At 44.3% G+C, this 12777-nt stretch overlaps 1 protein-coding gene across 2 annotated transcripts in view; it reads right to left on the bottom strand.

Annotated features, from left to right (window-relative positions):
• Positions 1-12777, bottom strand: part of slc25a28 (solute carrier family 25 member 28) — a 138496-nt gene that overhangs the window by 7060 nt on the left and 118659 nt on the right. The window contains exon 5 of one of the 2 annotated variants that reach the window (XM_078565113.1): positions 1878-1976. The exons of the other annotated variant lie outside the window; for it this stretch is intronic. Within the exon in view, the coding sequence (XP_078421239.1) occupies positions 1891-1976 (86 nt within the window). The 3' untranslated portion in view covers positions 1878-1890. Of the gene's footprint in view, positions 1-1877; positions 1977-12777 lie in introns of those variants that run through there. 2 annotated transcript variants of the gene reach the window in all.

Genomic DNA, 12777 nt, shown 5'->3' with positions numbered 1-12777 from the left:
CTACCCACCCGCAAGTGGCCTTAAGGGTCTTTAAAGGTTTATTAAGGCCCAATGTCAGGGACCAACTGGGGATCTCTCTGTAGGAACTAGGCCAGCGGTCTCCAGGCAGCATAGCAGGGAAGCCAGGGCACCAGGCAGGCTTTGACTCCCCCCTCTTTGCCTGTCTGGTCACAAGCTGCCGTGGTAGTCCGGCTGCTGAAGACTCTTATAATTTAAAAAATTCAAAAAGTTGGAGAAAGGGCGCCTCAGAATGGAGGCACACTCTCTCTCACTTACCTGAGTTGCAAGCTGCATCATCTTTGTTGCTCAAGAATCTGCCTACTGTCCATAATGAGAGTCCACCCTGTGGCTACTAATTGGCCAATTTGGGAAAATCACTGCTGGATGACTGTTCCCCCAACAGTGAAGGATTGTGACCCCCATTTGACCCCGTCACCGGGTTTCAACCCAGAGGTCAAAGTCCAGGTGTCAGGCAGGGACACGAACCATTAATCTCAGTCTCCACTAATATCCTAATGCATCATGTTGTCAGACAATGCCCGCTACAAACTACACTGAACAGTCAAAAGTGGTTTCCTAAACCTTATTTTGGGTGGTAGGGATATTCTCTAGAAATATGTGTTTGACACGTAGTCCAACCCTTTGCACTCACCACGTGAATGAATATAACCACTTGAACTATCAAAATTAGACATTCAATCAAAATTATAATGCATGACCCATTTTAATAGGTTAAGGACCAGTGTTGGGGGCCTGCAACTTTGAACAAAATTCCTCTCAGACCTCATCCCAGTTGCCCTCTCCATCCCAGCTCTCCTCCTCTGCTCTTCTGGCCAAACTCCATACCAGGATCAGAAACCACCATACCCCTACAAATTGGAATTCCCTTCCCAATCCTTCCTGTCCACTATCTCTCTCACATCTTCAAAAGCCAGCTCAAAACCTACATTTTGACTTCTTGCTGTTCTTTGATCCTCTGTAAATGCACCATCTCAACAGAAAGTTTTTAAAAGGGGAAAAAAAAAAATCAATTTGCATTTATGTAACGCCTTTAGCATAGCTAAATATCCCAAGGCACTTTAGAGGCATACCACCACTAAAAACTTTGAAACTGGGATGAAGAAATAGATATCAGGACAGATGACCAAAAGCTTGGTCAAAGAGGCAGATTTTAAGGATCATCTTAAAGAGGAGAGAGAGGTAGAGAGGTTTAGGGAGGGAGTTCCAGAGCTTAGGGCCTAGGCAGCTGGAAGCACAGCTATGGTGGGATTAAAATTGGGGATGTGCAAGATGCCAGAATTAGTGGAGCACAGAGATCTTGAAGGTTTTTAGAACTGGAGGAGGTTACGGAGATAGAGAAGAGAGTGGCCATGAAGGGATTTGAAACACGGATGAAGGTTTTAAAATTGAGGCATTGCCATACTGGAAACCAATGTAGGAAGCTGAGCACAGGGGTGATGGGTGTTTTGAACTTGGTCCGAGTTAAGATACGGGCAGCTAAGTGAGTTTCGGAAGAGCACAAGTTTATGTAGAGTAGAAGATGTGAGACAGGCAGGACAGCATTGGAATAATTCTGTCTCAAGGTAACAAAGGCATGGATTAGAGTTGTAGCAACAGATCGGCTGAGGCAGGGTGGAGTCAAGCGATGTTACGGAGGTGGAAGTAGGCAGTCGGGGTGATGGAGCAGATTATGTGCTTCGAAACATACGTCTTGGTCCAACATAAAATGAATGGTTGTGAATAGTCTGGCTCAGCTTCAGACAGTTGCCAGGGAGAGGAATGGGAACAGTGGTCGGTTACACTTCTGATGAAATGTTAAAACAAAGGTCACACCTACCTGTTCATGTGGACATTAAAGATCCCATTCACAAGTCCTTTCGATAATGACGCCTACAGCATGAAACCATTCCCGTCTACAGCAGCCCAGTTGGACAATACCCAGTCTTGTGCTAACAATACAGCATATAATATTTGACCTTGAAAAGCAGAGAAGCTATGTTAAACTTATATAGAACTTTGGTTGGACCATACTTAGAGTATTGTGCATAATTCTAGTCACCATGTTATAGAAAGGTTATCGTGGGACTGGAAAAAGTGTAATAAAATGATTTACACGGATAATACCAGAACTGAAAGGATAACAACTCCTATATATAAAACTATATAACTATTGTTAAAGATAGGGAGAGACAAACTGAACTCCTTTATTTTTCTCACTGTCTGTCCATAAGTATAGGTGTTTTACTTTTTGAAATAGGCTGTGGCGTGTTTCCCCAAACCCTCTGTTGTGAAGTAAATTTTAAAGGGACTCACAGCAAACTCTCTTTAGGGTTAAATCTGAAGTATTGTTTATTCATACGTTCAAACCCGGGGATGGTCATCCTAACTGCTTACACACACACACACACACAAGCATACAAGAAGGAGATAGGAAAGAAAAGAGTTTTACAACTAGGAATAACTTAAAACAAACAAAAAAAAATACGGATATTAATTCCCATGAATATCTGAGTTCAGGGTGTCAAAGTCTAGTGAGGGTTCCTTCACATAGGAGTTAAAGTTCAGGCAGGTTTAGCTAGCTGAAAGGAGGAGTTGCCGAATTCCATCAAAGTTGATGATGATGTAAGACGACGTTGGTACAGAGACTTGGTCCTCTCTACAGGGGATGGTAGGAATCTTCCAATGAACCAGGCTTCAAGAAGGTTTAGACTTGAGGCAGACTTTGTTGTCAACTTAGAGACCTGCCTTGGTGTTGACAGGCTAGATATTAACAGCAGACTGGCCCTGGGAGTCCAGGAATGTAACATTAAAACTTTCCAAAGGCCAAAGGTGCTTACGTCATGTGGTGTTGCCTATCGATGAGTCAGTTTCAGGTAGACAACCAGTTTCTATGTCTCTTGCCAAAATCCATTATTCACCTTAGGAGATAGATGGTGGCTATTAACGCTGCTACAGGTATAACAAGTTTCAATGGTTCTCTTTTTGTTATAAGTCCAGGCTGGGGAGACCGTCTTCTGCTCCCTTGTTTCATTGATTGTAATGGGCCCACACAATGAGAGGTGTGAGATTCCACAAGGATGAGGGTTGAGCTTTGTCCTTTAATTACTGTTGGCAGTTTCCAGAACTGTAGCCAACTTGCAAACCATGTGACCCGTCGTAGACATGTTTTTAGCCGAGGAAAGTCCATTTTTAAATAAGCAGAAAGTAGGGTTTGATTTAAACAGTTTATGATCTCTTTCATGTCTTATGGACATGACACTATGACTAAAAGGGAAAACTGAATGTAAAATAATAGAAAGGTTACAGCACAGAAGGAGGCCATTCAGCCACAGACAGGCTGGGGTTTTATGCTCCAGACAAGAGAAGGCTGAGGTATGACTTAATAGAGGTGTTAAAAATAATTACTGGATTCGCGAGGATTGACTTAGAGAAAATGTTTCCTCTTGTAGGACAGTCCAAAACTTGGGGCCATAAATATAAAATAGTTACTAATAAATCCAGTAAGGAATTCAAGAGAAACTTCTTTAGCCAAAGAATGTGGAACTTGCTACCACATGGAGTGGTTCAGGTGAATAACATTGATTAATTTAAGGGGAAGCTAGCTAAGTACATGGGGGAGAAAGGAATAGAAGGATATGTTGATAGGGTGAGATGAAGTAGGGTGGCAGGAGGCTTGTGTGCAGTATTAACACCGGCACAGACCAGTTGGGCTAAATGGCCTGTAGCTCCACTATAAATTCGATGTAATTTTCAAAAGTGCAACATAATAATTAGTTCCAGCAAGAGAGAGTCCAACCACCATTGCTGAATCCTCGACTGCCAACATCTTGGGGGCAGCACGGACTAGAAGCTTAACTGAACCAGACAAATCAGCAATTTGGCTACAGATCAGGGCAGAGACTAGATATTCTGTGACAAATAGTTGATCTCCTGACTCTTCAAAGCTTCTACGCCTTCTAAGATCAAACAAAATTAAGAAAAATATTTAGCCACAAAAGCCACTCTAATTCAAAATAATTGATTGTATCTGAAGTGCTTTCGGACATCCTGAGGTTATGAACAGCGCTATATAAATGCAAGTTCTTTCTATTGAGGACATGACCCCCATACTGCTTGTCAGTGGGATGGGTGCAATGATGTTTTAATACAGCTTCATGGAGTGAAGTCACACAACTGATATTCCATCCATCCAGATCCAGATGATCTCTGAAGCAGTCTACCTGATGGTTTTGGAGTTCAAGGATGAGCCTACTCATCATCACAAGCACAACAGCCTTGTGCATTGTTCAGCGTTGCAAGGCAAAATTCACAACTTGACAAAGAATAATCTATCTCTCAGATAAAATGTTAAATCGAGGTCCCATCTGCCCTCTGAAGTGGACAGTCAAGATCCCTTGGCACTATCATGACGAACATTAGAGTCATCTCCGGTGTTCTGGCCAATATTTATTTCTCAGTTAACTCTAAAATATACATGATCTGGTCATTATCATATTGGTGGTGTGGGAGCTTGCTGTACACAAATTGGTTGCTGCATTTCCTACATTACAACACTTCCAAAGTTCTTAATTCGTTGTAAAGCTTTTTGGTTGTGAAAGGTGCTATATGAATGCAAGTCTTTCTCTCTCTTCTACTGATGGTAGAGAGAGTAATTTTCTCTCTGTGGTTTAACCCTCCTTTTGATCTGATCTGCAGACTGTTATGGGACAACCTTTGGATAAGCACCTCATGGTGAAATACTTATCTGTTCCAGAACTGCACACAAAAAGTCGGGGACGCGATGGGAGCTTTGGCCAGTGAGTACTCACTCCCCATACATTTCTGCTGGAAGTGGCAGAGAAACTCTCAAGGTTTCATTTAATCATTCCCCTGCAAGTTTCTGTAATAAGTGTGCCGAGAACAGCCTGACTATTGATAGCTAATAAAGAATCCACACTAGGTCTCTACTCGAAAGACTCTCAGCTGGATTTGCCCAGCAGGGCGACAAGAAAGGTTCATATTTATGTACAATTATGAGTGTGAAGTTCCAGAAAGGTAAAACTAGAATAAAAATGTTTCTACTTGCTGCAGCTCACCTGATATATCTTAAGGACACATCATGGGGGCAGGATGGATGAGATTTTCAGGATAGGGTTGTAAACCTGGGGGAGGTTACAGTAATACATGGGTAGCCAATATAGTGATTTAAACACAATAATAACTCCGGAATTCAACCTCTCTGCCTTTGTTTGTCATATATAGGATATATGGCACAGAAACACGCCATTTAGCTCAACCAGTCCATTTTCATATTTCTCCTTCTCTTTATAGCTTACACACATTATCTGTGATTGTCATCACTTATCCATTTGCCACTGACTTTTTATGATTTCTTTCTATGTCCTTCTTTATGAAACTCTCTGCTTATCTTTGTCTCTACCTCTTTCATACCTCTGACACACTTTCTGCATGCTTGTTACTCAAGTTATTTTGATTATCTATTTCATTTGTGTTTTTTTTACGTTTTACAAAATCCAGGGAATGCAACAAAATGGCAGCTGACAAGTCAGAGGTGGCTACTTGGATAGGATGGAAAGAGTACAGAACAGGAGTGCAGGAGGAGGGGTAGAGTGGGGCAGTGGCAGAAGGAGGTCATCGCCTACAACATGTGTGGGTGAGAGAGAAATTGGGGCCACAGTTTGAGATGGAGGGAAGCGTTGATGAGGGTCTCAGGATGAATCAGAAGATCAAGGTGTGCCCTCTTAACACATTTACCAGGGCCTGGTGCATGACCTTTCTGCTGTTCTGAAAGGTCCCAAGGAATCACCAAAATCAGCGCAAGTGGATCTTGGAGCCGCTGCAACTTAACAAAGAGAGGGAGAAAAAGCATAGGGCTTACCTGAATGCGATGAGATCAGTAACTCATCATACACCAATGAATGATCAAATCCGGGATCTTTCGTGTCTGAATGACAAATCCACTCACCTTAGCAACCTTTAGGAATTCCAATGACAGAACATCTCTAAAACAATAGTTTTGACTACTAGAGAGGAAATTCAAATTTACATAACATTATTTATTAGTTACAGCACAAAACAGTCAGTGTTTTTGCTCCGCTTGGGTCTCCTCTGACCTTACATCATCAAACTCAATCAACATATCTTTCTATTCCTTTCTCTCTCATGTACTTTTCTAGCTTCGTCTTAAATGCACCTAGATGGAGGTGGTGGCATAGTGGTATTGGACTAATATTCCAGAGACTCAGGGTAATGCTCTGGGAACCTGGGTTTAAATCCCACCACGGCATTTGGTGAAATTTGAATTCAATAAAATTTTGGAATCAAAAGCCTGACGATGACCATGAAACCATTGCTGACTGTTGTAAAAACCCATCTGGTTCACTAGTGTCCTTTAGGGAAGGAAATCTGCCATCCTTACCTAGTCTGGCCTATATGTGACTCCAGACCCACAACAATGTGGTTGGTACTTAAGTGCCCTCTGAAAAAGGGCAGTTAGGGATGGGGAATAAAAGCTGACTGAGCCAGCGACACCCACGTCCCATTGGTGAATAAAAAAAGCCAATGATAAACTTTCTTCTGAGTTTCTTATTGGGTTTATTAGTGACTCTCATATTTATGGCCTGTAGTTGTGGACTTCTCCACAAGTGGAAACTTCTTCTCTACATCTACCCAATTGAATCCCTTTGTTTTTTTAAAGACGCCCTTATCAGGCCACCAAAGTGTATGGGTGGAGTTAAGGTACAGATCAGCCATGATCTAATTGAATGGCAGAAGCAGCTCGAAGGGCTGAATGGCCTACTTGTGATCCGACGTTTCATCTCTAGCCCTTGTGTTTTCAGGAGGAAAGTGCCCCAACCTGTTGAGTCTTTGCTGGTGGTTCAATTCTGGCATCATCCTTGTAAATCTTTTTTTTGCAACCTCTATGTTGTTTTTGCAATATGGAGATTGGAACGAGGCACAACACTCAAAGTGTGGTCTAACCAAGGTTCTATATGAACCCCAATGATTTGTTCGCATTTTTATGACTTTGTTAATCCCAGAGAAACAGAGGCCAGTGAAGCTTCTCAGCCCATTGTCTTGCTCTGCAGCAAATGCAGCAGAGGCTGCCATGCCAGAGTGGGGTTCCTGAGCCACACCAAGCGATGCTTAACACAGGGTTGACTACCACGGCGCAAACCATCCTCTTTATGAGATGGAAGGCTGCCACCTCTAACTAATCATTGGGCAGAATCCTATGTCCCGCGGGCGGGCACGCGCCCAATCTGATCGGGCATAAAATAGCGCGCAATGATGTAGGGCGAGCGTCCCGACGTCATTGCGCACTCGTGCGATATTTCGGTTGGTGGGCGCGCGGCGACAATTAAGAGCCCTATTAAGGTCATTAAAGTATTAATTAAGGGGGATTTTTTGCTGCCCGTCCAACCTTATGGTTGGCGGGTGGGCGAATTGGCCAGGCGGCCTTTGCATTTTTGAGGAAACCTCATCCACGGGCGGGATGAGGTTTCCAACATTAATTTAAACAAAAAAATTAAAACACTTTAACATGATTTTTATTATGTATATGTTCATGTGAGTGAGTCCTAAGTGGGGACATTTTTTTTCAGAATTTCCAAATCTTTATTTTTGATTTTAAAATTCTTCAGCTCCCTGAGGCAGCTCTGTGCCTTTGGGGAGCTTTCACTGCCCCGTGTCTGTGCAGACTTCAGCGCTCGCCCTCCCCCCGCCCCCGCCCAGGCAGCGCTGAGCCTTTCAGCGCGCGTTTCACGCTGGGCTGCCCGTTCATTGGCCAGCCAGCGTGAAACCGCGGGCGGAGGGCTGTTACCCGGCCGCCCACCACGCCCGCCTGATGGCCCGAAAATCCTGCTCACTAATTTGAACGATTTGTGAATCTGTTGCCTTAAGATCCCTTTCTCTTAAACCCAATTTCCACTTATTTTCTAAGGAATATGTCGCCTCCTTATTCCTCCTACCAAAATGCGTTACCTCACATTTACCTACATTAAAATTAATTTGCCATTCACCCGCCCATTCTGCAAGTTTGCGAACATCTTCTTGTATTTTGCCACGGTCCCCTTCAGCAAAAACCATCAACCGAGTCCGTTCTTTATGCTTGTGATGCCACTAGAGCACAGTGGCCGCCCAGATCTTCCCCCAGAGCGCGACCAGTTAAATATGAGATACAACGTGAAGCTTCGCACCAATACAATCATTTTGAAGGTTCACCCAGTTATCCCAGTCACAGGTGCAACTCCTGGGGTCATAGCATGCCAGTTAAAGTTACCGGAATTCTAAACAAGGCATTAGCACAGGCCTGGGAGCACAGCTGCCACCCATTTGTTTGGAGGGTGCCTGTATAATGCGTTTAACCTGCAGCATCAAAAAGTTTTTTCTTCCCTTGCAAGAAAAGGACATTTTACATAATAACATTTGCGGCTCCACAATGCCTGGAATCCTCAATCTAAACAGCCTCATATTCAAATGCCTGCAGTAAAGGAAAATTAAGGTTCAGTTTTAAACTCTGGCGGCCTCCAGTGTGAGGTCCTTCAACTCTGTGCAAATGGGATTTGGAGGAGAAGCCAAGTTTTGCTTTCAAAAATATGTACAATTTGACCCAACAGGTGTGTGATCGGTGACCGTATCTGAAAGATGTTTAGAAATTCTGACAGACTTTTTTTCTCTCTCCCTACACCCGCGTTGCCATCGGTTGAATGCTCGTCTTTCACAGCTCCTGTTATATTTTCCCAAGCCAACATTCCTGGAGAATGATACTACAGCCTTGGAAGTCACTGTGGATCTGCTAGGCGAGCATTAACAAAGCAGTCCAAAGTGTTTCTTTTTTATTTTGGGGGAGCAGGTTTGCCTGGCTGCTCGCATCCAGTTTGGCTATTCCCTATTTTCCTGACATGCTGAAACATATTTTCCCATTGGCAGAGTTCTGGTATGAACACTTGTGTTCACAGGTACTAGATTCCTCCCTGTGTTATTAAAAATAAGCATCATGTTAATGTCTCCCTAAAAGCAGCACAAGGAGGAGTGGATTGCAAAATGCGCTGAGCTTTCATACCTGAATTTCACCAAGCAGAAGGTGGCTGCATGTAGCAACACTACTATTCCTAGCCAGAAGGATGATGATTGGGTAACTCCCCATCATTCAAGCCCGGAGATCGCACTGCTGCATGTGACTGGGATTGATTCTATGCACAGAATTTGCATTATGTAACTATCCTCCACTCACTACTTTTCTAGAGACATAATCACTTTGTATTATGCAACTATTTGCCACTCAAAACATTTTGCTGGGGAAATAATCCTGCTTTTATCGGGAGACTTTGCTGTAGTTTCAGCCATGTGTTCTGTTTGCTGTAGTTCGCAGGGCCTCTTTATACAAGTCTATTTGCTCAATAAATAGACATTTTTAATTATAAATTAGACGGTTAGCTACAAGTCCTGCCCCATCTTCAACCCATTAGCTAACAAAGTGATGTCAATAGACACCCTGGCAAAGCTAGACGTCGTTTATGAACAACCACTTAAACAACAACAACTTGCATTTATATACTGCCTTTAACATAGTAAAATGGTCCAAGGTGCTCCATGGGAACATAATCCAACAAGAATTAACACTGAGTCAAAGGAGGAGACATTGGGCAGAATTTACTGCCACTCCTAGCAGCAAGTTTGGAGGCCAGTGGGGCATTTAACCAGGTGAAACCCCGCCGCATTGCCATATCTGCTAGGTTAAGACGGGTACGGAAAGGCCCGTGGACAGCCTCCCGCCTGGACTCTAACTGAGGCTCTTAAAAGGGTGATCATCTCAGGTGGGGGAGGTGCCACGTGGGAAGTCCGCAAAGCAAACCCGACCGGGCTCCTGGGGTGGGAGAGAGGTTCCTCATTCAAAGGCACTCAGTATAAGCCACCTCATGCCCCTTTTTCTGACCCCCCTTCACTCCCCCTCTGCCATGATCCCCCACCTGTGACCCCCTCCCCCCATCCTGCCCTCACTCACCTTTGGCCTTGGGTCCTTCATTGATCCTAGGCCGCTGGTGGGTGCATTTGCCAACAGTTGCCACTGCTCCCGCTGATTGGCTGGCAGCTCAGGTGGTGGGATTTCCACCTCTGGTGTCCTTAATCACAGAATCTCACAGTGCAGAAGAGGCCCTTCGGCCCATCGAGTCTGCGCCGACACGTGAGAAACACCTGACCTACCTACCTAATCCCATTTACCAGCACTTAGCCCATAGCCTTGAATGTTATGACGTGCCAAGTGCTCATCCAGGTGCTTTTTAAAGGATGTGAGGCAACCCCCCTCCACCACCCTCCCAGGCAGCGCATTCCAGACCGTCACCATCCTCTGGGTAAAAAGATTTTTCCTCACATCCCCCCTAAACCTCCTGCCCCTCACCTTGAACCTATGCCCCCTTATGACTGACCCTTCAACTAAGGGCTACAGCTGCTCCCTATCCACCTTGTCCATGCCCCTCAATCTCGTACACCTCGATCAGGTCACCCCTCAGTCTTCTCTGCTCCAACGAAAACAACCCAAGTCTATCCAACCTCTTTTCATAACTTAAATGTTTCATCCCAGGCAACATCCTGGTGAATCTCCTCTGCACCCCCTCCAGTGCAATCATATCCTTCCTACAATGTGGCGACCAGAACTGCACACAGTACTCCAGCTGTGGCCTCACCAAGGTTCTATACAACTCTAACATGACCTCCCTACTTTTGTAATCTATGCCTCGATTGATAAAGGCAAGTGTCCCATATGCCTTTTTCACCACCCTACTAACATGCCCCTCTGCCTTCAGAGATCTATGGACACACACACCAAGGTCCCTTTGTTCCTCAGAACTTCCTAGTGCCATGCCGTTCATTGAATACTTCCTTGTCAAATTACTCCTTCCAAAGTGTATCACCTCACACCTTTCAGGGTTAAATTCCATCTGCCACTTTAATCCAGGGGAGAGCCCGATGGTGGTCACTTATAGGCACTTAATATGGTGCCTTCCCCAAGGAGGCGAAACGGTGCTCCCACTGGCTCTCCAGCCAGCAGGCGAGAACCCGACTACCTGGATTAAATTTCGCCCATGAGAACAGAAGACCAAAAGCTTGGTTAAAGAGGTAGGTTTTAAGGAGCATCTTAAAAGTGGAGAGGTGGGGGGCTTTTAGAGAGGGAATTACAGAGTTATGGGCTTAGATAGCTGAAGGCATGGTCACCAGTGGTGGGGTTAAGGAAGTCTTGCGGGGGGGTGGAGGAGGGAGGTGGGAGAGCAGAATCCACAAGTGGTCAGAGTTGGAGGGATGCAGAAAATGGGGGCTTCTCGCCTGCAGACACCCTGATTCGTTGGTGTTGAACTGGAGTTGATCAGGGTGTTGGGACAGAAGAGAAACCTCAATATAACTGGATAACTGGCCTGGAGGAGACAGCAGACAGGCTCTATTCAGTCTGCTCCACCTAGAGGGCCAAGACACAAATCTAAAACAAAATGGCACGCCTGAAGAAAGCTGCCAAGCTTTCATCCTAAACTGTCTTTACTGCAGTGTTTTAAGTTCCATCTGCTGGTAAAACACTGAAAAGAGTCAGAGAAAAACAAAATAGAAGCAAATGGTTCGTTCTCCTTAGTTTTAGTCTAATTACTGAAGGAAGGATTTGTTTATCTTAGAGGGGTACAATGACAGTTGATTACTGGGGTGAGAGGGTTGGCTATATAAGGAGAGATTGAGAAGAATGGGCTATATTCTCTTGACTTTAGAAGAATGAAAGGTGATCTCATTGAGAAATATAAAATTCTGATGCTGAGGGGCAGTTTCCCCTGGTGGAGAGTCTAAAATTGGGAGAAGGGGTTATCCATTTAGGACTGAAATGAGCAGAAATTTCTTCACTCAGAAAGTGTCAAGTCTTAGAAATTCTCTAGGCCAGAGGGCTATGGATGCTCAGTTGATGGGTATATTCAGGGCTGACATCAATAGTTTATTGAATACTAAGGCAATCAAGGGATATGGAGATAGGGTTGAAAAAGGGGTTGAGGTAGAAGAACATCTTATTGAATTGCAGAGCAGGGCTCAAGGTGCCGAATGGCCTACTCCAGTTCCAATTTCTTATACCGGTATTCTTAACATCCATATTCAGTAAAATCTGGCTGAGTAAAATCCTAGGGGATGCACCCAGAAATCTTTGTGTTAAGCGGAGATTCGCGATAGCCGAGAAGGCCCCATACCCATGGTGGCATGTCAATGTAACCCAGTATGTCCACAAATGCAGTGCATGTCATAAATGACAGATTCAAATGCCAAGTGGAAACACAGTAAAGCCGCACATGTGTGAAAAATTCTTTAATCAATTTGGTGACAACCTCCAATGTCCAGACCTCATTAAAGGCTGGGGCTTTGCACTGATAAATGTTGGGCGTTAGCTCTAGCTCTGGAAAAGTTCAGCTAATCTGGAGTTACCAATGTGGAATTTCGATTTATCACTGGCGTCGTTCTATGGGATTTGCTATTCAGCCAACGGGAGTGGTTGACGCCTTTGACATAACCGGAATTTCATGTCACCCGAGATTGATTCATCATGATTTCACTTTATGGGTTAAATGGCCTACGGTGTTATTGATTGGTTGATGCCCAGGCCATGTGGCTCTACATGGAGTTGAGGATATAGAAAGAACTGCCTGGAGGGGGAATAGGAAAACAGGAGTAAAGAACAAAGGTTCAGTAAATTTCAACAAATGGCTGCCTGTTCTCCAAAGGCTTAGGGTCGCATACAACTTTTATACTAAC

This window comes from Cetorhinus maximus, chromosome 20 (genome assembly GCF_964194155.1).
Source record: "Cetorhinus maximus chromosome 20, sCetMax3.hap1.1, whole genome shotgun sequence".
NCBI classification, from domain to species: Eukaryota; Metazoa; Chordata; class Chondrichthyes; order Lamniformes; family Cetorhinidae; genus Cetorhinus; species Cetorhinus maximus.
This window is presented reverse-complemented; position numbering and strand designations above follow the sequence as displayed.